We start from the raw sequence: 23,771 nt of genomic DNA, 5'->3' as shown, positions 1-23,771 counted from the left end.
CCTCTGAGAGCTCCTCAGAGCGTTCGTGTGTTTGGACGCAGCTGCGATGAGCTGAGAAAATAGTTTTCACTCCTCCTGAGTACAAGAGGGACGGCCTGGGAAAGTCTGGGAACAGCTCCTGGAGGGTTTGGGAACAGGACGGTGTGAGGGGGAAAAACTACGTGGTCTCAGGTCATGTGTCCGGAAAGTTATCAGCAGCTTTTTAACACCACAGATAAAAGAAATAACAGCAAAGTGAGCAAAGTTTCTTATTTTCCAGGAGATGAGCGACCTCCCAGCCTTTTCAAATGTATGTTTAAATGATACTTTTTCCAAAATCTTATTAGTATAGGACTTAAAAATGGCTGTAAAATGTTTTTAGACGGACTGGGAAATAGAGCTAGAAATGTTATTGTGATAAAAATGAACATATCAGTTGATATCCCCAATTATTGTTCCAAAAAAGTCAATTTTTTTCAAGTTAAAAGGCTAATTTCTGCTTCTGATTGAAAGTTGAAGACACTAGAAGGTTTATTGTGTTGTTGTGTAATTGTACCAATTACAATTAATCAGCTCTCAGTTAATTGGTCATTAAGAATTTAATCAAACAGGTGAAATTTAATTGATTATTCGATCAAATTTCATTAATACAGTGCTGTCAGTGTCTATGGAATATGCAGCTTTGACTGAGGAAAAATCACATTTGTCATTGTTTCTTAATCAGCAAAGTTTTATGTTTTTCAAATAATCGATTTATCCATTGATTGATTATGAATGTAACCAATGATCAGTTAGGAAAAGTGCTCATGATCTGCAACCTTAGTTTAATCGATATGTGTAATCAGAATCTGAAAACCTTTTGTCAAACAGCAGAAGATTCACGAGTCAGAGGGAGGAACAATCCTGATCAAAATAATATCGATCAATAAAAGAACAAATAGACAAAGAAATCACACTTCTGGTTTAGCAGCATGTTAAAAACATTTTGTGAGTGTTTTAGCGACAATTTATTATTATATATAGACACCCACAGTATTCATTTATGCCATTTCTCAATCAAAACTGCAATGAAAATTTTGGATAAATAATCATCAGTAATGTGGATATTATGACTAATACATTCTGGTAAGTTCAGAAAATGACACCACTTTAATTCAGCCTTAAAAAACAGGAAAAAACAACACTTCAGAATATCCAAATACAAAGGTGATCTCTAAACTCACGTCACAATACCAATAAAATATCAATTTATTGACCTGACCTGGTTAATGGTGTCTGATCGATGGACAGTGCTGATGATCGTTTCATCACTGAGGAAACACTGGAGCTAAGGTTAAAATGTTAAAATACATTGAAATGAAATAAAATAAAATAATAAAAGATAACTCAGTGAAATATGCTAAAATAAGATAGTAAAACACTTAAAGATTAAACAGTAAAAATATGATTAGATCAGAAAGATACACTATAAAAGATCATCCTGAAAGTAAAGTAGAATAAGATAAAATATAAATCAATAAAACAGAGTTGAGTTAAAAGCTTGTCAGTAAAGGTTGGTCTTAAGTTTTGGTCCAACATATTCACTGTGTCGTCATAAACATCAAATTCTCACATTTCAGACGCAGTAAAGCGGATGATTTTCTTTGTTGAGCGATTAAAGATTTTCGTTTTTGCATGGCGGTGGGATCACAGGCGTCTGTTTCTTCGTCCGTCAGAGTTTCTGTGAGTCTGTCTCATCAGGAAGTCGATCCTCGGGAGAAAAGTTCTCCGAGATGTAAACACTCTCCGTCTTGCACAGTTCCTCCGGTCTTGCTGCACAGGAAGTGATGTGTTTTCGTTTTTTTTTCTGATGAACAGAGGAAGAGGGAAACTCTCCGTAAACCAGCAGGAGATGAAACAGCAAATATTACAGGCAGGGATGTCTTTAAAAAACAAAAAAAAGGGTCACCGACAGAAACAACAGAAAATCACTGAAATGACCTTTAAAATACTGTTAACTACTAAAACACAGAATTACGGTTATCAGGAAGTTAAAGAAAGAAAGTAAACTAAAAATACTGTTGTTGTACTTTTACTCAAATTTTGAATGCAGGACTAATTTTACTTGTATCACAATAAGGAATTTAAAAAGGAGTAAAAACAACTTTTTAATAAAAACATGCTTTTAAATTAATGTAAAACAATTCTCCAATTTTGAAGAAATGTATAAGAATCACCAAAAATTTACAAACAAGTGTTGCTATATATGTGACTTTTTTTAATTTGTAAAAAGGAGAAAAAATGCCAAAACCTTTAAAAGAAACAAGAACTAAATCTCCACATAAATATATGTATAAATATATACATATAGTAGTAGTAGTATCACACTATATAGTACTGATATCACACTGTGATATTACTTGTTGACTTGAATCAAAGATCTGAGCGCTCCTTTTCTTCTTGTTGAGTTTCGGACATTTTGGAGAGTTTTTTTGTGTTTCTGTTGCTCTGACGTTCTCAGAGCCACTGTTGATAAAAGTCAGTCTGAAAGTGGAGGACGATGATAAGAGCCGCTGTTATCTTTTCTGACGGACCAAAGTGCACCGACAGATTAACCACTCAGCTGTAATCAACACGCAGTACAGTCAGGGAAAACCTGGAAAAGTCATTTAATGTCACGATCGCATTTTTCAGGCCTGGAAAAGATGTGGAACAAGGAAAAATCATAGAAAGCTTTGGAAAAAAATCCTGGAAATGTGTCGTGTTCAATAAACGAAATGACATTTTTGGTGATTTTTATAGAAAATATGCCTTCCAAACCTTTTGGCCTGCGGTTTTGGAAGGCATGTCGGCAATTTTTCTTTCCTGGATTTTTTATGTGATTTTTATAGAAATATATTATGAAATATTTTGAGATTTATTTGTTTGTTTCATTTTAGGTGATGAATACAGATAAAATAAATATACAACATAAAAAAGAGATTTATTGTTTTCTTAAAAAACCTTTGGCAATTTTCTTTTTTCCTTTTTAAAGATGTATTTTATAGTATATATTTTATATTATATGTATTTTTATAGAAAACTCAAAAATATTGAGAGTCATTTGTTTTTGGTGATTATTCTAAAAAGTTAAAATTTGAGATGTTTTTGTCTTTTTAAAGGCATACTTTCTTTAAAAATCTTTGGCAATTTCTTTTCTGTCCTTTTTTAAAATTTCTTGGCAATTTTTGCGAGTGGGGGGGCTTGAGTAATTTTTTTTCTTAATTTTAAAAAAAGTGTCTGTTCTTGGAAAATCGCCAAAGTGACATCATTTATCACAGTCAGAAAGTGTAAAAACAGAAATTATTGTTGGGTTTTCACATTACAGACGGTCCCTGAACACCTCATGTGGGATGTTGAAATTGTGTGGAAATGAAGTAGAGATTTAATTGAAAAAAACACCCGGCAAGTAGAGAAATAAATAGATATTTTGTGTCCCTGAGCAGTCGTGAGGAGGTTTTGTGGTCCCTGTCTGTGTGGGACTGCGGAGTGCTGAGATCCTGACGCAGATCCTGTATGTGAGCGCGCTCTGTGTTGTGTAACGCTGTGGTAATCTGGTCTTTGAATCCTGCTGCAGGTGAGAGAGCAGGTGTCTGTGGGCTCAGTTTACACCGCCTCACCTCTCTCAGCAGATTAGGCTCCGATCCTTTTATCAGCGTTCGCTCACACACCGAGGCGGATGTTGTTGACACGTCGCAGCAGGGCGCCGCGCTCAGGTCGACCACGGGTCGGTGAAAGCTGCTCAGAGGAGGATCTCCGTCAGCAAGGACGGTTTCATCTCAGTCAGACTGAGAGTGAATATCCAGAAGTAAGGACAAAGTGTGGACTACTTCTTCATGAAAGTCAGTCCCTCACAGAGGAGTAATACACCTTTATTCCTCTTTCACTCCAGAGCAGCAAATCTGGGAAAACCAGTTTATGGCCAACGCTCAGCTTTCAGGGTCTCACCTGTCACCTGCAGCCCTTTTCAGCTCTCACACTTAAAGAGACTTTTCTAATCACTGCACAGGACAGGAGAGGATCAAACGATCATGAACAGGGAAATAATGGCTTTAATGAAAGCTGAATCAGATTATGATGATAAGAAGGTGATTTTTTCATTATGATTTTACATGTCCGACAGCCGCTCCAGCGCATATATATACATATTACTGATTGATCACATGTACCTGTAAGCCAGGCACCACCAAAACCTGGTCCTGTCCGGACCCGCGGCCAAGTTCTCATAAATGTAAGAATGAGAACATCATTTTTTAAGGAGTAGTGCTGGACAATTCATCGAAAAATAATTGAAACCGACATTCAGAACGTCTAACGGACATAATCCTGCCCATGTTGGGTGTTTAGGTTCATTCGAATTCTGTTAACTCTTTTAACCCCTCGTTTTAGATGAAAAACAAAGAAACACAAAAATTTAATTATTATCAATATACTACATGCAAAGTTGATTTTCTTAATGTTATTATTATTAGCACAGTCTGGGTCATGTCAGGGATTAGCGGCAACATTATTATTTTCTGTGCTGTGTCAAATACTCACACCACTCTGCACTCTAAATGCACTTCTCAGTCGGGCTATAAAAATGTATACACTGATATGATTTTCTGCTTTCACTGACTTAAGTTTTTTAACCAACATCAATCCTAATCATCAAGATCAAATCTTTGCTAATTTTAGAATTTTAACCCTTTAAATGCCAGGTTTTAGATTAAAAAACACACAAAAATGACTTATTGTCAATATCCTCCATGAACTTTTAAGTTTCTTTGGGTTTCCAGGAAATATGTCTGAGATTTTAGTGAAAGGGCACTTATGAACAGCCACCACGAAAGGACAAGAGGACGCAGCGGTTTCAGCTGCTGTGGTTTGACATCTGGGAGAAAGGCAGGCGATGAGTCAGAGGCCGGAGGGAGAGGGTGACGATGACAAAGACGGGCTGAAGAGAGAAAGAGCGTCTCTCTGAAAACAACAAGGACGGCCATTTATCCTGCGGGGTGATGTGAGGCCAGACGCTGTGGAGGCAGAGTCGCTCTGTGTCGCTCTGCTGCTCTGTCTCTGTGTCTGTCTCTGCTGCTCTGTCTCTGTGTCTGTCTCTGCTGCTCTGTCTCTGTGTCTGTCTCTGTGTCTCTGTCTCTCTCTCTGTCTCTGTCTCTGTCTCTGTGTCTCTGTCTCTGTGTCTCTGTGCCGCTCTGCTGCTTTGTCTCTGTGTCTGTCTCTGTGTCTCTGTGTCTGTCTCTGTGTCTCTGTCTCTGTGTCTCTGTGTCTCTGTCTCTGTGTCTGTCTCTGTGTCTCTGTGTCTGTCTCTGCTGCTCTGTCTCTGTGTCTGTGTCTGTGTCTGTGTCTGTGTCTGTGTCTGTGTCTCTGTCTCTGTGTCTCTGTGCCGCTCTGCTGCTCTGTCTCTGTGTCTCTGTCTCTGTGTCTCTGTGTCTCTGTCTCTGTGTCTCTGTGTCTGTCTCTGCTGCTCTGTCTCTGTGTCTGTGTCTGTGTCTGTGTCTCTGTCTCTGTGTCTCTGTGCCGCTCTGCTGCTCTGTCTCTGTGTCTCTGTCTCTGTGTCTCTGTCTCTGTGTCTCTGTGCTGCTTTGTGCTACTCTGTCTGTCTCTGTGTCTCCCTGCCTCCCTGTCTCCCTGTCTCTGTGTCTCTGTGTCTCCCTGTCTCTCTGTCTCTGTGTCTCTCTGTCTCTGTCTCTGTGTCTCCCTGTCTCCCTGTCTCCGTGTCTCCGTCTCTGTCTCTGTGTCTCTCTGTCTCTCTGTCTCTGTCTCCCTGTCTCTGTCTCTGTGTCTCTGTGTTGCTCTGCTGCTCTGTCTCTGTGTCTGTCTCTGTGTCTGTGTTGCTCTGCTGCTCTGTCTCTGTGTCTGTCTCTGTGTCTCTGTGTCTCTGTGTTGCTCTGCTGCTCTGTCTCTGTGTCTGTCTCTGTGTCTGTCTCTGTGTCTGTCTCTGTGTCTCTGTCTCTGTGTCTGTCTCTGTGTCTCTGTGGTGCTCTGCTGCTCTGTCTCTGTGTCTCTGTGTTGCTCTGCTGCTCTGTCTCTGTGTCTCTGTCTCTGTGTTGCTCTGCTGCTCTGTCTCTGTGCTGCTTTGTGCTGCTCTGTCTCTGTGTCTCCCTGTCTCTGTGTCTCCCTGTCTCTGTGTCTCCCTGTCTCTGTGTCTCTGTCTCTGTGTCTCCCTGTCCCTGTCTCTGTCTCTGTGTCTCTGTGCTCTCAAACCTGCTGCAGAGCGTCAGGAATCGAACTCGGCCGGCTCCTCTGCACTGATCGATGATGAGACTTCTGCTCTTCACAAACTGATAGACAGAAAACACAAACCTGTCAGCTGACCTCTTTTAACCCTCGGGGCTCGTGGGCCCTAAAGGGTTAACCCAAATAATAATCCTCTTTCAGTCATCACTGATTTACAACCAGTCAGTGAAATCCAGAGAACCGTAGTTTGAATTCAGAGTCCAGATACAAAAGTCCAACATCCCTTCAAGCAAATAGAGAAACTGTAAAAACTTAATTTATTGTTGTATTTTCACATTTTCAGACAGTCCTTGAACACATCGAACATCCCTTTTTTAAGAAAGTGTCTTTTTTTCTTTTTTTGGTGATTTTTATAGAAAGTAAGAAGTAAATAGATGAGGAGAAAAGGAGCAGACGGTTCACCCGTCACAGTTGCTGTTGTGGTCCGGATGTGGTCTCTGCGGCTGCCGGAGTCCTGACGTGTTGGTGAATATTTCCGGTGGAGCGCATCGTGCTCGTACCTGCATGTTTTCATAAGCCGAGGCGAGTCGGACTCCAAAATGACAGAATCGTTCGTGAACTCTGGGATCAACCTTCCTGACAGACTCAGAGCTGAGGGTCTGTCAGTGTTTCGTACCGTGACCCCGTCACGCCTAACGAGGCGGCGGCACCGCTGACATCTCCAATACCAGCTGTCAGACCAATTCAGGACATTTTAAAAGTTTATCGGAACCTGCAGATATACTGCATCTGTTGGGAGGACATTTGGACATTTGACCCGCTGTCTGTGTTTCTGGTTACCTTAAGAAATAAAGTTTCACTTTCACAAAACTGGTTGGAACAGAGTCATAAAGGCGCCTTTCCTTCTGGACCGGGTCAGGTTTGTGATGTCTGTCCCGTCCTCTAAAGCAGGGACACGCAGCTGGCTTTGCTTTGGGGACACTTTTGCAAAATGTCAAGACCAGGGTCAGTCGCAGCAGCCATTTCTGTGATTTTAGAACATCTCTTGGATTTTAGGACATTTTGAAGATTTCAGGACGGTTCTAGGATTTAAGGACATTTCTCTGATTTTTGGACATTTTTAGGATTTTGGGGGATTTTATGACATTTCTCGTATTTAAGGATATTTTTATGATTTTAGGAAAGTTTGAGGATTTTGTGATAATTCCAGGATTTTAGGACATTTCTTGAATTGTAGGACGTTAATATGATTTTAGGACGAGACTTTGTTTTCATGATGTTTGTTGGAATTTTGTGACATTTCTAGGATTTTAGCAGTTTATAGCATTTTAGGACGTTGCTGGGATTTTAGGACATTTCTATGATATTAGGATGTTTCCAGGATTTTTTTTAGATTTTAGGACATATTTGGGATTGTAGGTTTCATGATGTTTGTTGGATTTTGTCTTGACACTTCTTGGAATTCAGGATGTTTCAGGGGTTTTAGGACATTTCTAGTGTTTTAGGACATCAGTGTCTCAGCTGTGTCCTCTGTCGGGGGTGTGGGGGATCCTCCTCTGGCTCTTTGTTTGATCAACAAGCTCTATTTTGATGCAGTTTTATGTCTCTGACACCTTATGGAGACTAAAAGGACAAAAACTATTCACAGAGTCAGTCACTTTATTTTTAGTGTCAATTAGAAAATGGTTGGGGGGCCACCAGGGGCCCTGTCAGGGGCCAGATTTGAGTATCACTGCTCTAAAGGACAACAGAAACTCTGCTGTGCTGTCCTCCACCTGCTGCTGTCTGAAATCTGTGTCCACCGGTGGAAGAGGACAAAGTGCCATATGTCCCTCCACTGTTTTGTGTCTCTAATGTGACTGTGGTGGCAGAGAGGGACCGGGGCCTGTAAGTGCAGGGAGGACAGCTCTCCTGATGAATGAATCACGGGGCTCATGTGGAGCCGATGCTGGTCCTGCAGCTGAGGTTCAGAGGCCTGGACGGCATCAGCATTCAGACCACACGCTGCAGCTGAGCGCCACCAGCGGACACACACACAGGAAGGCCTCGCTCTCCTCCTCGCTCTACGCCTCGCTCTCCTCCTCGCTCTACGCCTCGCTCTCCTCCTCGCTCTCCTCCTCGCTCTCCTCCTCGCTCTCCTCCTCGCTCTACGCTCGCCTCGCCTTCGCTTACGCCGCTCGCTTCGCTCGCTTACGCCGCTTTCCTCCTCGCTTTCTCGCCTTCGCTTACGCTTTGTTTTACGCCGCTTACGCCGCTTCGCTTACGCCGCTTACGCCGCTTACGCTGCTTACGCCGCTTCTCCTCGCTTACGCCGCTTCGCTTTCGCTTACGCCTCCTTCCTCGCTTACGCCGCTTCTCTCGCTTCTCGCTTACGCCGCTTTTTCTCGCTTCGCTTCTCGCTTTCCTCTCGACTACACTCGCTTTCCTCGCTTACGCCGCTTTCCTTCGCTTACGCTGCTTTCCTCGCTTTCCTCTCGCTTCTTCCTCGCTTACGCCGCTTTTCTCGCTTTCCTCAGATTACACTCGCCTTCCTCGCGACGCTCGCCTCGCTTACGCCGCTTCGCTCGCTTACGCTCGCTTTCCTTCGCTTTCTCTCGCTTCGCTTCTCGCTTACGCTTGTTTACGCCGCTTACGCCGCTTACGCCGCTTTCTCGCTTACGCCGCTTCCTCGCTTACGCCGCTTTCTCGCTTACGCCGCTTCTCTCGCTTACGCCGCCTTCGCTTCTCGCTTACGCCGCTTTTCTCGCTTCTTCGCACTACACTCGCCTTCCTCTCGCGACGCCGCTCGCTTCGCTCGCCGCTCGCTTTCGCTTACGCCGCTTCCTCCTCGCTTCTCTCGCTTACGCTTGTTTCTCTCGCTTACGCCGCTTACGCCGCTTTCCTCCTCGCTTACGCTTGTTTCCTCCTCGCTTACGCTCGCTTTCCTCGCTTACGCCTCGCTTTCCTCCTCGCTTCCTCCTGTTTCCTCCCGCTTTCTCGCTTCTCCTCGCTTCTCCTCGTGACTACACTCGCCTTCCTCGCCTGCCCGCCTCGCTTCACGCCGCCTGCCTCGCTTACGCCGCCTCGCCCTCGCTCTCTCTCGCTTACGCTCGCTCTCCTCCTCACTCTCCTCCTCGCTCTATGCCTCGCTCTCCTCCTCGCTCTCCTCCTCGCCTCCTCTCGCTTATGCTCGCTTCTCCTCGCTTATGCTCGCTTACGCCGCTTACGCTCGCCTTCCTCGCTTACGCTCCGCCTCGCCTCGCTTTCCTCCTCGCTTACGCTCGCCTCCTCACTCCTCGCCGGCTTATGCCTCGCTCTCCGCCTCGATCTCCTCCTCGCTTCCTCGCTTATGCTCGCCTTCGCTTTCACGCCGCTTCCTTCCTCGCTTACGCTTTCGCCTCCTCCTCGCTTCGCTTACGCCGCTTCGCCTCGCCTCCTCGCTTACGCCCGCTTCGCTCCCTCGCTCTCCTCCTCGCTCTCCTCCTCGCTCTCCTCTCGCTTACGCCGCCTCCTCCTCGCCTTACGCCCGCTTTCCTCTCGCTTCCGCCTCGCTCCTCCTCCTCGCTTCTCTCCTCGCTTACGCCTTCCTCGCCTCGCCTCGCTCCTCGCCCCACGCCCGCCTCCTCCTCGCCCCACGCCTCGCCTCCTCTCGCCTCTCCTCGCCTGCCCCGCCTCGCTCGCCTCCTCGCCTCCTCCTCGCCTGCCCTCGCCTCCTCCTCGCCTCCTCCCGCCTGCCTCGCCTCGCCCCGCCTCCTCGCCTCCTCGCCTCCTCCTCGCCTCGCCCCGCCTCCTCCTCGCCTCCTCTCGCCTCCTCGCCTCGCCCCACGCCTCGCCTCCTCCTCGCCTCCTCCTCGCCTCGCCTCGCCTCGCCTCGCTCTCCTCCTCGCTCTCCTCCTCGCTCTCCTCCTCGCTCTCCTCCTCGCTCTCCTCCTCGCTCTCCTCCTCGCTCTCCGCTCAGATGTAAACATTTGAAGTTTCTGGCTGTGAGGTTTTCCTCTGCCGCCGGCCTCTTTGACGGGGAACAGCTCAGTGAGGAATTTTACCTGAACGCTAATTACTCCACCACCTGCCACACTGAAGCATACCTGGAAATCCTGGAAATGCCGGACTTCGGCCTTAAATCTGATCACCTCGCTCAGAGTTAAGTCAGCAGATTTCAGCAGATCACATTTTGGTGGTCAGACATCACTGTGGCCTCACAAAACGTGACAACATTTCACACCAATAATGAAGTGAGGACGTTTTTAGATCCACAAAGATCAGAGGTCAACTCACTGTGACATCATGGTGTTTTCGGGAGCAGAGACGTTTGGTCCGATATTGAGCCGGGGACGCTGATATCGGCTCAGTGTGCGGCTCCTCTAGGCTCTTTGAAGCTTTAGTGAGTTTCGGCTTGTTTTTTTCAGCCAAAACTTCACAGTTGAGTTGCGCTCTCGGCGCTCTCGTAGCGTCGTCTTCACTGATGAAGTTTAAAAACAGCCCCAGCGTGCGCTCAGCAGCAAACAGCAGACAGACAGTTAGACTCGATCCGCGGAACATTTCGGAGCTTTCAGCAGCTGAAGAGCCGGATGTCCTCCTTCATGGAGAAGTGCAGTAATGAGGCAGAGACTCATTTTCTGCATTCGGACTCCCTCAGAGATCGCACATCATTTAACTCCTCGTCTTAAGATAATGATTTCATTTCCCGAAGCAGTTATCTCAAGAACTGGAATGACGGAAAACTGGGGCGGGCCTCGGAGATTACATCTTTGGCATGTATATTTCATCATGTCTTCATGATTCGACACGTGCGTGTGATCATTAAACACGATCACAGCGAGCAGTAAAAACAGCGGAAACTGGTGCCGCTGTCAGCTGGGAACAGTTCTGTTTTTCTCTTTAGCTTTATTATCAGCTTTATTGATTGATTCGTATGTGGAATAATGATTAGGAAGGTGTGTGTGCATTTATCGTTATTTGAAAAAAAAAAACATGAAAACTGTGATCATTATTTCAAACAATACCAAATTTGTTTTATCCAAAATCAAAGCTCACAGCAACATTTTGACAGCATTTCATAGCCTAAATTAAATTAAATTCTTAACAACTGATGAATCGATCATCGATTAGTTATCGTCCCTAGCTCATAGATATCCTCGGAGCGACGAGCTCGTCATCCTCTGCCGGAAAAGTGTCTGTTCTGTCTGGAGAAGCGATGACAGAGACGTTACTTTGCCGAGTGTGAAGCTGGACTCTGTTCCTGCGTGTGATTTCTGTACACATTAACTATTTGTTCTTTTTGCACTTATCAGTTTGACTGTGGCCACGGTTACGTACGATGCACTGTGTCTGTTGGCTTTCTGTTTTTCTTCTATGCTCTAAAAAACAACAAACATATATATTAACCCTTTAGGGTCGGATTTAATATCACACACAAAAAAAGTTTTTCAAAAAATTCTAAATCTATTAGAAGGCAAACTCAGTGACTGTCCATAAGGTCTATCCTCAGTAACCACAGGTATGATTTTCTCGCCCTGAACATGAAAGTAGACTGGATCCCCGAAACCAGCGAATATATATATATATATATATGCAGATCCGTAGCTCGACCTCTCGGCCGAAACCACACTGTAAGTTTAATCTCTGCAGAGGCTGTCAGATGTTTCCTGATGCTCGCAAATTGGCCTTTTAACACGGCTTCATGTCAGCAGACTCTCTCCCTCCGTCCCTCTGGAATAACTTTACTGAAGCATGACGTGCTGCAGAAAAGGAAAATAATAACGTGCCACTCAAAGTACCTCCTCCACATGCACCGACTGCAGACTCAGGAGATCACACAGCACACATATCACATAATGATAATGAGCTTCCGCCCGTGTTGTTTTTGTTGATAATTATCCAAGTAGAAAGTCCACATCCAGCTTCTGTTTTCAGATTAAATTACACAATATCATGGCAGAGACACACTGTCAGTAGTGCTGAATAAAAAGTTACATTATACATTATACATTATATTTTGGTTACATGCATCCTGAGAGATTATTATCCTCGTAGCTCTCGCTGACTTTTAGTAGAGTCACATGAGTTTGTGCGTCTGTTAGCTGCAGCAAACTGTGAACTCTGCAGCAGCCAGAATACTAACGCTGACAACACGCTGACTTTACAGCACGAGGCGCCGACGCCACGTCACAATATTTATGCATTACGCAAAATAAGAAGAGTACTTTAAGTCAGGGATAGGTGGTTTGTACAAGTTCACTTTGTCAGTTAAGAAAAATCATTTGTGGTATGAGCAGAAATCAGCATGTTGGCCAGTTTCAGTGTTTCACTGTGGAGCCGGTATCTCCGTTCTAGGGTTGCAGATTGTAAGCACTTTCATAATCGATTAATCGGTAAAATTAACAAACGATTAAAAACTTATTTCAAGAAAAACCAAATTCATTTTATCCTCAGTCAAAGCTCACAGCAGCATATTGCATATGATTTGACAGCATTTCATCGCCCATCAATTAAATGGAACATGTTCGATTAAATTCTTAACGATCGATCAATCATCATCTCTTAATTGTTAGCATCCCTACAGCAGTCGATACCAGCGACGATATTATCATTTCTCCCCACTGTAAATGAAACGTGTGTATTTTTGGCCAAACCAGTGAGCTATGAAAGATATTTTTGTGAGACGTTTGTCACAGCGGAGCACAGAGCCCGACTTCAGAGCCTGCAGCCCCGCCACGCTGCTGTCTGTCTCTGTCTCTGTCTCTGTCTCTGTCTCTGTCTCTCTGTCTCTGTCTCTGTCTCTGTCTCTGTCTCTCTGTCTCTGTCTCTCTGTCTCTGTCTCTGTCTCTGTCCCTCTCTGTGTCTCTCTCCGGAGCCCTTGCTGTCCTCCTGGGTCCTGTGATGGTCTGGTTTGGGTGTCAGGTGTGTGTTGGGACAGTGAGTCCTCTCTAACAGGGTGTCCCTGTCCGCAGTCTCCTCGGGTTATCAGTGTGCAGGTCGCTGGGGAGTCCGGCCGGCGCTGCAGCCGCGTCAGCCGCCTAATTACCGCGGTTTCTCCCTCTGCGGTTCACTTTGAGAAGGGCAGAGACGAAACGAGGGTCCGATCACGCCTCCGCCCGGTTTCCTCTGAGGGACACGACTTCTCTCAGGAGTTTGTCCGGCTGCTGTCCACCGACCAACAGACAACAGCTTGTTAGCAGAAGTCCCAGCGAGGACTCGGCGGCTGCTTTGTTGGACGCACTTTTGGGGAAATGAAAGTTCAGACGACTGTAATTGTGGGGTTAACATATTAGTGAAGTAAAGTGATTTTCTGCTTGAAAGAATTGGCAACGGTTTTGAAGCAAAACTGATAAATGTTCTCTGATTCTTGTCAAACGTGAAGTTTTTCTTTCAAACTCAACAGGAACAAAACTCAGAAAACACAGAAACTCAACCCAACTCCAAATTCATCAAAATAAATCCTTAATTCAACAATCTGCTTTTTTCCAAAGTCGTGGAAAACCTGTAATACAAGAAAGAATGTCCAAATCCAACCCAAGGGCTTCTTAAAATTCTCATTATTTTATTTCTATAAAATAACAACGTTTTTTTCCAAGTTGCTCGTTGTCTTTTTCCATGTTTTTGTGCTCCGGTGGAAGGCGTCTGAACGCAGCACGACAAAATATCGATCCGGGTTTCAAAGAAATCACTGGAAATGTATGGGAGCCCTGAATGGCCAATAAATAATGCAGCCTGACAGTGAAAACAGCTGTTTGCTCTGTTTCATTGTTCTTCGTGTCAGATTTCTGTCACAGCAGTTTGTAGTGCAGAACTTCACGAGCCTCGAACCTTTTTGAAAACGAGCGTCCGTGCAGCGAAGCGTCCCGTAATCTGCCGCCGTCACAACCTGAACATGCTGCCGGTTTGTGTAGGAGCTGAACTGCAGCGCCTTTTTAGACAGAAACATTCTGTTCCCTCTGATTATGTTTGACGCGGCGGATCAGCGGTAACCACGCCGCCTCACAGCAAGCAGCTCCGTCAGGGCCGACCTGAGGAAGCCTGATAACGGCGTCAACAGCCGCTCAGAAAAGAAGTGAAAAGGGGGGGGGTCTGAGTGTTGTGTGTTTGTGCATCATCGTGCAAGCGTCTCTCTGAGGTCACAGCTCTGCACTCGACCCTCGGGGCTCGCCGCACAGCGCCAGCACATTTCCATCTCCATCATCAGTGACCTTGACCTCCGTGACTGCTGTAAGAGGAGCCGGGGGGGGGGGCTGTTATCAGCGGCTCGCTGCTCGCTCTTTACTCTCTGAATTACATTCTTCCTCAGGTGGACTCATTCAGACACACACTGTAATTTATAAAGGACACACACACGCCCAGAGGAACCGGTCCTCTCTTGCTGCTTTTCTCGCAGTTTTGGGGCGTGCGTGAAAGTTAAAATATGTTTCAACTTTTGGCACGGCTCCTCAGTAGGCGGGTTTCCATCACAGATTTGCACAAAACTTCAGTGATATTTAGTAAATGTGATCAAACTCAACATGGAGCTGACAGCGTTTCCATTGAGCGATGTCATGTGACTTCTCCTCTGATAACATCCCAGTAACCATGGCAACAGATGTTCAAAACATCAGCAGCTTTATTTCCGCCGAACTAGCCGTCATTATTTCCAATCCGAGGCCACATCGGCGCGTTATGGAGCCGTGATAGAAAGGCGAGCCCCCGGACACGTATGAGGAATCACGTGCACAACTCAAAACTCACGTGCACTGGAGCCTGCAGAGTGTTTTGTGTGATGTAGCCGTTTGTCTGCGCGGCTGTTTGTCTGGAAGATGCTCACTCAAAGCTCTTCAGTAACACCACGATGCTTCACGCTCGAGTTCACGCAGCGTCGAGTGGCTCTTTAAAGAGCGACACACGGCAGAGATCAAAGGTTTTCTAATCAGTGTGACCGACAGACGGATGCAGCGAGTCACGTGTCCTATTTTCAGTCTGAAACACACAGATATGTTTTATAAGATCACGTCCTCCAACGCACACGTGACGTCTCTTTGAAGGGTTAAGATGTGGCTGAACTGTGACGGTCCTGCTGATTATGGAGGTTTTGCAGATCAGTTTGAGCCTGGAGGACAGTGAGAGACAGCTTGAGCCTGGAGGACAGTGAGAGACAGTGAGGGACAGAAAGAGGAACGGTGGCTTTGTGTGTGATTGTAGAAGAAGAAGTGACACAGAGCGAGTAAGTGAGAGCAGCGGCTCGGCCTCTGTCGGCGTTGTGGTTGGAGGTTTTGTTCCCGTGTTCAGGTGCAGAATAATAAAAACGGCTCATTCAGTTCGGACTGACCGTTTATCAGCAGAATGTCATAAAAAGAAAAATGTTTTTGATGTCTAAATTGAGTCTTTTCCTATTCCTGCCGCTTTGCTGAATGTCGGTTAATTATTGAAGCCTTTCATGCAGTTTCATGGAAACTGGTTCCCAGCTGGTGCAGCCAGTCCAGGTTCCTCCCGAGTCACGAGTCCACGGTCCACAAGTCAGAGAAGTCACCACATATTTAGTTTGATCTGACATGATGTAAAACACGCTTTAAAACGCTGTGAAATGAAACATATTGCACTATAAAGTGCGGTTAGTTACAGGGAGGAACATCGGGGGCTCAGCCCCAACCCTGAAAAATTTGGCCGAATTTTTCTTCCCCTTAAAATTTTTTGTGATATCTAAAAACTTTCTCTTTCTTTAAATTTTTTTGGCCATTTTTTCTCTAAAAATATATAAAAATGGCAAAACAAAAATTCTTTTCAATTTTTTTGTGATTAAAAAAAAAAACTTTGGCAGTTTTCTTTTCTTTTTAAATTTTTTGGGGGGTCAGTTTTCTTTCTCTAAAAACTTTTGGCCATTTTTTGTTGGAATTTTAGATGATTTTTCTTCTGAAAACATCCTCTCCAAACCCAAACAAACAAATGTGCGTGAAAAGAGGCGTCCGGCTGTATAATCACGTTTAAATGAATGTCGGTGGTAAATTTTGTTTGTCTGACGCGTTCGTCTCTCGTTTGGCTCCAGGTGAGGTGAAGATGGTGGACCGGCTTGCGAACAGCGAGGCCAACTCCAAGCGGATCGCGGTGGTGGAGAGCTGCTTCGGCGCGGCGGGCCAGCCGCTGGCCATCCCCGGCCGTGTGCTGATCGGCGAGGGCGTCCTCACCAAACTCTGCCGCAAGAAGCCCAAAGCGCGGCAGTTCTTCCTCTTCAACGACATCCTGGTCTACGGCAACATCGTCATCCAGAAGAAGAAGTACAACAAGCAGCACATCATCCCGCTGGAGAGCGTCACCATCGACACCGTGCCTGACGAAGGCGACCTGCGCAACGGCTGGCTCATCAAGACGCCCACCAAGTCCTTCGCCGTCTACGCCGCCACCGCCACCGAGAAGTCCGAGTGGATGAACCACATCGGGAAGTGCGTGGGCGACCTGCTGCAGAAGAGCGGCAAGGCCCCGACGGGCGAGCACGCCGCCGTGTGGGTGCCCGACTCGGAGGCCACGGTGTGCATGCGCTGCCAGAAGGTCAAGTTCACGCCGGTCAGCCGCCGCCACCACTGCAGGAAGTGCGGCTACGTGGTGTGCGGGCCGTGCTCGGAGAAGAAGTACCTCCTGCCCAGCCAGTCGTCCAAACCGGTTCGCGTCTGCGAGTTCTGCTACGTGCAGCTGACGTCAGGAGGCCTGGCGCCGCGCACGGACTCCATCAGCCGGCTGGGGTCAAAGTTCAACAACCTGTCGGACGATGACGACGAAGACGACAGCAGTGACTGAGGAGCCTCCTCCCGACGATCCGCCGCCCCCCCACGGCGAAGAGACTCTTTTTTTTTTTTTCTCCTCCCAGACGATGGAACCGTGCTCCGCCTGCGAGGATTTATTCAGCGATTCAGATGTTTGATTTTCTCCTCCTCAACGCCGAGTCTCCTCAACGCCGAGCCTCCTCAACGCCGAGCCTCCTCAACGCCGAGTCTCCTCAACGCCGAGTCTCCTCAACATCGATTCAAACGTGGAATAAACTCTGAGAGAACGCCGTCACGTCTCTTCTCTCTGTCACTACAGAACGCAGCGGTGCTAACCACACACACACCTTCCTTCTCCTCCTTCTCCTCCTTCTCCTCCTTCTCCTGCTGCTCCTGCTGCTCCTGCTGCTCCTCCTGCTCCTCCTGCTCCTCCTGCTCCTCCTCCTCACGTCAGATTAGTCTTTGTCTGGTTTTATGTCCATGAACTAAACCAGGTGACCATTTGTCGTTTCTGCAGGGAAAAGCAAATATTTGGCCTCTGAACTTTTTCTCTTCTGAGCTTTCTTCTTTTTCCAATTCAAATTTGGCAATTTTCTGCCAGATTTTGTAATTTTTCTGGAAAAATCCCTTTTTATAAATAAGAAAATGTAAATATTCCTATAAACACACTAGGACAGAGGATCAGGGCCATGCTAAAGACATTTTTTTAGATTTTTGAGAATAAAGTCATAAAATTAAAAGAATTAAGTCGTAATTTCGAGAAAAAAATTGTCATGTTATGAAAAAAAACTGGTAAATTATAAGAATTAAGTCATCATATAATGAGATTAAACCACATAATTTACTAGCAAAAAATCTTAATATAGCAATATTAAATTTGTAAATGAATTTCTTTTGTAATATTCTGATAATAACGTCATACTGTACATTTATGAGATTTATAAATTCAGAATTTTATGATTCTTTTTCTGGTTTTATGTCCACAAACTAAAGCAGGGAAGCAAATATTTGACCTTTTTCTCCTCTGAGCTCCACAGAGAGAGCGCTCTTCCTTTTTCTAATTCACGTTTGGCAATTTTCTGCCCGATTTTGTAATTTGTCGCCGGAAAAATCTCCTTTATAAATAACAAAATGTAGATATTTTTGCAAACACGATGAGAGAGGTGTGATACAGAAGAAACAATAGATTAAGAGAATAAATTCATAATATTACAAGAATTAAGTTGTAATTTCAAGAAAAAAAATTGTAATATTATAAGAATCAAGTTTTAAGAGTACAAGGTCAAACTCTTAAATTAACTCATAAATTTATGAGAAAAAGGTCATAATATTATGAGATTAAACTCGTAATTTTCTGAGAAATAAAGTCACAGATTGTGAGCGGAGAGTTGGGTAATATGGTTTGATCCCTCGTCCATAATTTCTCCTTTTTATCGAATATTTTCAACATTTTATCATTTAGTTTTTACCATTTATCCATCAGGTCGTATCTTTTACAGATATTTTGTCACATGTTATAAATATTACTCCATAACTCTGTGGTTTTAATCTTTGACTTGATTTCTCATCAAATTACTGGTTTAATCTTGTAATATTGCAGTTTTTTCTCATAAATTTTACAAGTTTAATCTCATGATATTACAACTTTTTGCTTTTTTTCTAAATTCTAAATTTTTTCTTCTTTTTTCTTGAAATTGTGACTTTATTGTAGTTTTATGCTTTTACTTTGGAAATCTGTGTTTTTTTCTTTAACACAGATTTTCTACAAAGTTTTTTCTGATAAATCAGCTGCAGTTTAAAAACTAACTTGACCTTTGACCTGTGCCGTCAGGCTGTGCCTTTTAGAAAATGAAGCTCCGCCTTCAGTTTTTTTGGTGAATGAATCCAGGCTGCAAAAAAAGAAAAACACAGGGACTGTGTGTGTGTGTGTGTGTGTGTGTGTGTGTGTGTGTGTGTGTGTGTGTGTGTGTGTGTGTGTGTGTGTGTGTGTGTGTGTGTGTGTGTGTGTCAGCGAGCAGCCGACAGACAGAAGACTTCACTTCGGGCTTTTCCTGGAAACTTTTCCTAAAAGACGCTCGACGTCTCACACCGGATGTTTCAGGTTGAGCTGCTGAAAGGATTTTTATTTTTTATTTTTTCCCTCTGTGTGAATTCAACAACTTGTAATCTGGAGTTTCCCTCAACCTGACCTACTTCCCGCCTTTTGTTTCCGCTGCGTTTTACATTCTGAAACTCGTGTTTTTCAGAGTCGACTCGCAGACTGACGTCATTTTTTTCTGTGATGTTTGGCCGGCGGCTGCAGCTCAACAGTTCCTGCAGCTTTGGTGGAAAACGAGGGTCACTGCGGAGCTGCTGCAGGATTTCTTTAAGCACCGGTGCACGCAGACGTTGGTGGGAAATCTGAATCACTAAACTGCCGACGGCGTGCACAAAACCAGGAGTCAGTTTGCACAAACGGACGAGAGACGAGCTGCAGAAACGCCGAGCGAGTTCTCTGACGGATTCCTGTGGCTGAACTGAAGCTGGATAAAGATTTGACTTTTCTCTTTTTCTGTGACAGAGTTTTAGGTTTGTTTGACCAGAGACACGTGAAATACTGACCGGAGAAATCTGTGATTTAACCCTTTAAACCCGAGCAAAATGGCAGCCAAGAAATAAATCCTGATTTTATTCAACTTTTTGATTACAAAATAATTGAATCACTACCAGATATTAAACATCCACCTAACTAAATATTTTGTGTATTTTCACGTGTCAAACCAAAGTTTTCATCCCAATGTATTCCTCGATTAACCCTTTGAAACCTGAGCACATTTTTTATTTATTTTTTTCAGAAACATGAGAAGAAGGCAATGAGCAACAAAAGAAGTGACCCGAAAATTGGCTAAAAATTAGAGAAAAATACAAGAAAATTACCTGAAAATTAAGAACAAATAAATAGATTAAACAAAAAAAAGTTAAAAAAAAACAAAAAAAACAAAAACAAAAAAACAAGGCAAGCAAGACATGGAAAAAAAACCTGGAAAATGTGCTTAAAAAATAAAACTGCTGTAACATAATTTAAAATATATAATTATGATCATTATGAAGATATTTTCCCTATTTTTCCAAAAAATATTTTTCTAAATCGACTAATTCTTCACAGTTTGTGGAACATTTCCTGTTGCTTGTTTTTTGTGTCCATGTTTTAAAAAGAATTTGCACCAATGTGCTCAGAGTTCAAAGGGTTAAATACTTGTGAAAGGCGTCTGAAAGCAGCACAAGAAAAGTGACGTGGCTCTGGGTTTCAAAGGGTTAATGTTGTTCAATTTTGGATTTACAGAAGCATTAACGCAATAATCCGAGTGTGTTTTCTGTTGTTACCACATGAGCTCGACTTTTTTTTCTTTCTTCTTCTTTTTGGAAACAGTCAGCGTGTCGTCTTCCTGTCAGCGCCTCTGAGGTCACAAAACAAACACACCCCTCTGACCTGTGTGTGTGTGTGTGTGTGTGTGTGTGTGTGTGTGTGTGTGTGTGTGTGTGTGTGTGTGTGTGTGTGTGTGTGTGAGTGTGTGTGTGTGTGTGTGAGAGAGAGAGAGAGACCTAAATCATGTGATCTGGCACTGAACCAGGAAGTGAAAGGCGTGCTCCCTCAGGTTCCCGGTGATTCCTCTGAAGAGTTTCTCGTCTCCTCAGCGACTCTTTTAAATTAATGTGCTTATCATCTTATTTTGGGAGCCTAAACTTTTTTTAAAATATAAATGAGCAGATATGGTTTGAAGTTATTGTATTTGTTTGATATCAGGTCTTCTTTTTTTTTTTTTAGCCCGGGTCCTCGGGGTTCTTCACAGGTCCAGGACTCAGATAATACTGAACCTGGAAGTTAGTGAGAAATCTTCAAAAAAGTACAAACCCCCCCCCAAAATTACCTGAAAATTTGCACAAAAAACCCTTAAAAGATATAATAAAACAAATCAAATACAAAGCAAGGAAAGAATTGAAAAGGATGCTTTAAATGACAATAAATCTGTAAAATAATTTCAAAAATATTATTATAATAATTATGGATTTTCTCCCTAGCTTTTAAAAAAATAGTCTTCTACATGAAACTGATCTCTTTTTGCGTCTCTCGTTCACGCTGCCGATAATATCGTCTCCTTTGGTGTTAACTAACGTTATCGCTGAGCTGCATGGTAACCATGGTAACCAGAGCCAGCCTCTAACAGCCGGGCCTGTATTTGTCAGAGCGGAGGCACAGCGGGTTTTTAAAAGGGACCGGGCCTTTGTTGGAAGTTTCACGGTACTCGGATCAGGATCGGGATCCGTTTGTGGACGTGTGGACGCTGCGGATGAATCTGAGCGGCTCCGGGATCAGACCTGTGAAACTCCTCAGAGGTGCGCTGCAGCGCGAAACCTGAGAGCAGCTCTTTTCATTTTTCATTTTTTTCACGTTGGACAGCGAACACCACAACAGAAAGGGATGATTTTCTTAGTTTCTTCTTTTTGAGTTTGGCAGGTTTCATGTTTTGATGAGGGAACTGAAGATGATGATGATCACTAATATCCGCCGTCCTTCGCGTGCGCCGTGGACGGACGCGGTCGGCTCGGCGACTCTGATCCAGGATCAGTTTGAACTGTCAGACCCTCAGAGACTCGGACGCACATTTCAGGATCAGCCTTCATCTTCTTTTAATCCCGTTGATTTATTTTTCTTTTTTTTGTATATTTGTACAGATTTGTTTTGGGTTGATTTGTTTCTGTTGTACAGTTATGATCAGTTCTGACATGATGCTGTTTCAGGTCTCACTGTGCTCCTGCTCCTCCTGCTCCTGCTCCTCCCCCTCTCCTCCTCCTCCACCTGCAGCTTTTTTCACTCCCCATGATAAAAACAAAGATGAACGTCTGTGTGATCGCTGAGTTCAGCAGACGCTCTGAAATAATCCACTTACACCCAGTGAGCTGATTCTTTAACCCTTTGAAACCTGAATTGGCTTGATAACTGTCAGAAACATCAAAGAAATGACAAAAAATAAATAGCCCCCCCCCCAAAAAAATAGTTAAATAAATAATAATAATAAATATAGACATGGTAAATAAAGACATAATAAAGACATGGTGAAAAGTGTTTTTTAAAAAATCTGTAATTCTGTAACATAAGTTTAAATATGTGATTATTATAACTGATAATTATAAATATAAGTTCTCCTTATCATTCCTACACAAGAACACGTTAGCAAGAAATTAATAAAAAGGTCAAGAAAATCACCTGAATGTTAGTAGAAAGAAACAAAGTTTATAAAAAATAAGGCTAACAAGACTTGGTAAAAACTGCTAAAAATATATTTAGTTCTCTAACATATTTTTAAATATGTAATTATGATAGTTGATATAATATGATATTTTCCTCTGGCTGTGCCTATAGGAAGAGGGCAATTAGCACCAAAAAGAAGGAATAACCCAAAAATTTGCAAGAAAAAAGTAAAAAGTTGTAAGAAAATTACTTGAAATTTAGTTTTTAATTTTTTTTAAAAAAAAGCAGAAAGAAAATGACCTTAAAGAAGTGGTTCAAATGTTTGATACTGTAACATAATTTTAAATATGTAATTATGATAAATACAATTATTTTTCTCTAGATTTTTCTTTCTTCTTGAGATATTTTTCTCGAGCTTTTTAAAAGTAATTTTCCAAATCCTTCAATAACATGAAGGAGACAAGAAGGACACGAAAGAAGAAATTACCCTAAAAGTAGCAGGAGATAAGTTACCAAAAAAAGTGAGAAATTACCTGAAAATTGTTAAAAAATAAATACATTTGAAAAATGAAATAACAAATAATAAAAATTGAAGAAAGTTAAGGACTTGACCGAAGGAAGGCGTTTAAAAATGATAATAATTCTGTAAACTTATTTCAACTGTGTAACTATGATAACTCTTTCCCCCTTTTTTTCTTTTTCTTTATTACTAGAAAATGTTTTTTTTTAAAGCAGCCGAGAAAAGTGCCGTCGCTCCAGGTTTCAAAGGGTTAACTCAGCAGTCGTTGATGTCGGTGTGATGAAATCGAAGCTGCCGATCGTGAGTTTGTGGAGGAAACTGAACGATGAGCGGAGACGCGCTGCGACGGCTGAAAGACAAATCGTTGTTTCATTTGCTCTCGTTGATTTTTGATGTTTTCGCTCTGTTGGTGTCTTTTTTTTTGGTGGTTTTTTTTTTAGTTTAAGTTTAATTCTTTTTAAAAGCTTCTAAAAAAAGGGCTTCAATCAGAATGTAACCCAGCATATCATGTTTAATACTAATTCCTTCAGAAATCTTTAAGTATATATTATATATAAATAATGTATTGCTTAAAGCCGCTCGCTTGTTTGGTGTTTTCTTCATTCAGAAAATAAATCGCTCGGTTCGGTTTGAGCCGGTTTTGCTCAAACAGAAAAATAGTTTCTTCTTGATTGAAATTGCAGCTTTCGTCCAAACATGCAGCCAAAAAGGATCCAAAATCAAAACAGTAACAGACGCAAAATATACATCATACATACATAAAAATACTTTTCATTTATGTTACCCTTTTTTTATCACATATTATTACAATAATTAAGTGTCAAGGTTTTTTTAATGAATTCATAAAATTCTATAGAATGATGGAAAATAAACAGCAGAGACTAAATACATAAATAAGTAAATAAAATAGTAAAATTAGTCTGTAGAATAAAGTAAGCACCCGGTAGAAAAATAATAAAAGCCTAAAATTATGAAAAACATGTTTTAAAACATGTTGCCAAAGAACTACAGCTGAAATAGCAACACTGGTTTATTTAGGGAAATGATAATTAATGTGTTTTGTCCCTATAAATGAAATAACGTGAAAATAAACACCAGAGATGAAATACATAAATATTTCAAAGTCTGTAGAGTAAAATATAATAAAAAT

General features: G+C 43.1%; 1 protein-coding gene across 2 annotated transcripts in view; it reads left to right on the top strand.

Moving 5' to 3' along the window:
• The window catches only part of plekhf2 (pleckstrin homology and FYVE domain containing 2), a 34,338-nt gene extending 11,143 nt beyond the window's left edge, over positions 1–23,195 (top strand). Inside the window, exons 2-3 of one of the 2 annotated variants that reach the window (XR_015778033.1) lie at positions 16,160–18,972; positions 19,118–23,195. Coding sequence is in view for 1 of the 2 variants with exons in the window: in XM_042489512.2 (XP_042345446.1) it covers positions 16,171–16,905 (735 nt within the window). In the remaining variant the exon portion in view is untranslated. Of the gene's footprint in view, positions 1–16,159 lie in introns of both variants that reach the window. The other variant, XM_042489512.2, reaches the window with a different exon arrangement.
• The last annotated feature ends 576 nt before the right edge of the window (positions 23,196–23,771 follow it).

This window comes from Plectropomus leopardus, chromosome 11 (assembly GCF_026936395.1).
Source record: "Plectropomus leopardus strain MGB_pleo_1.0 chromosome 11, ASM2693639v1, whole genome shotgun sequence".
Lineage (NCBI taxonomy): Eukaryota > Metazoa > Chordata > Actinopteri > Perciformes > Serranidae > Plectropomus > Plectropomus leopardus.
This window is presented reverse-complemented; position numbering and strand designations above follow the sequence as displayed.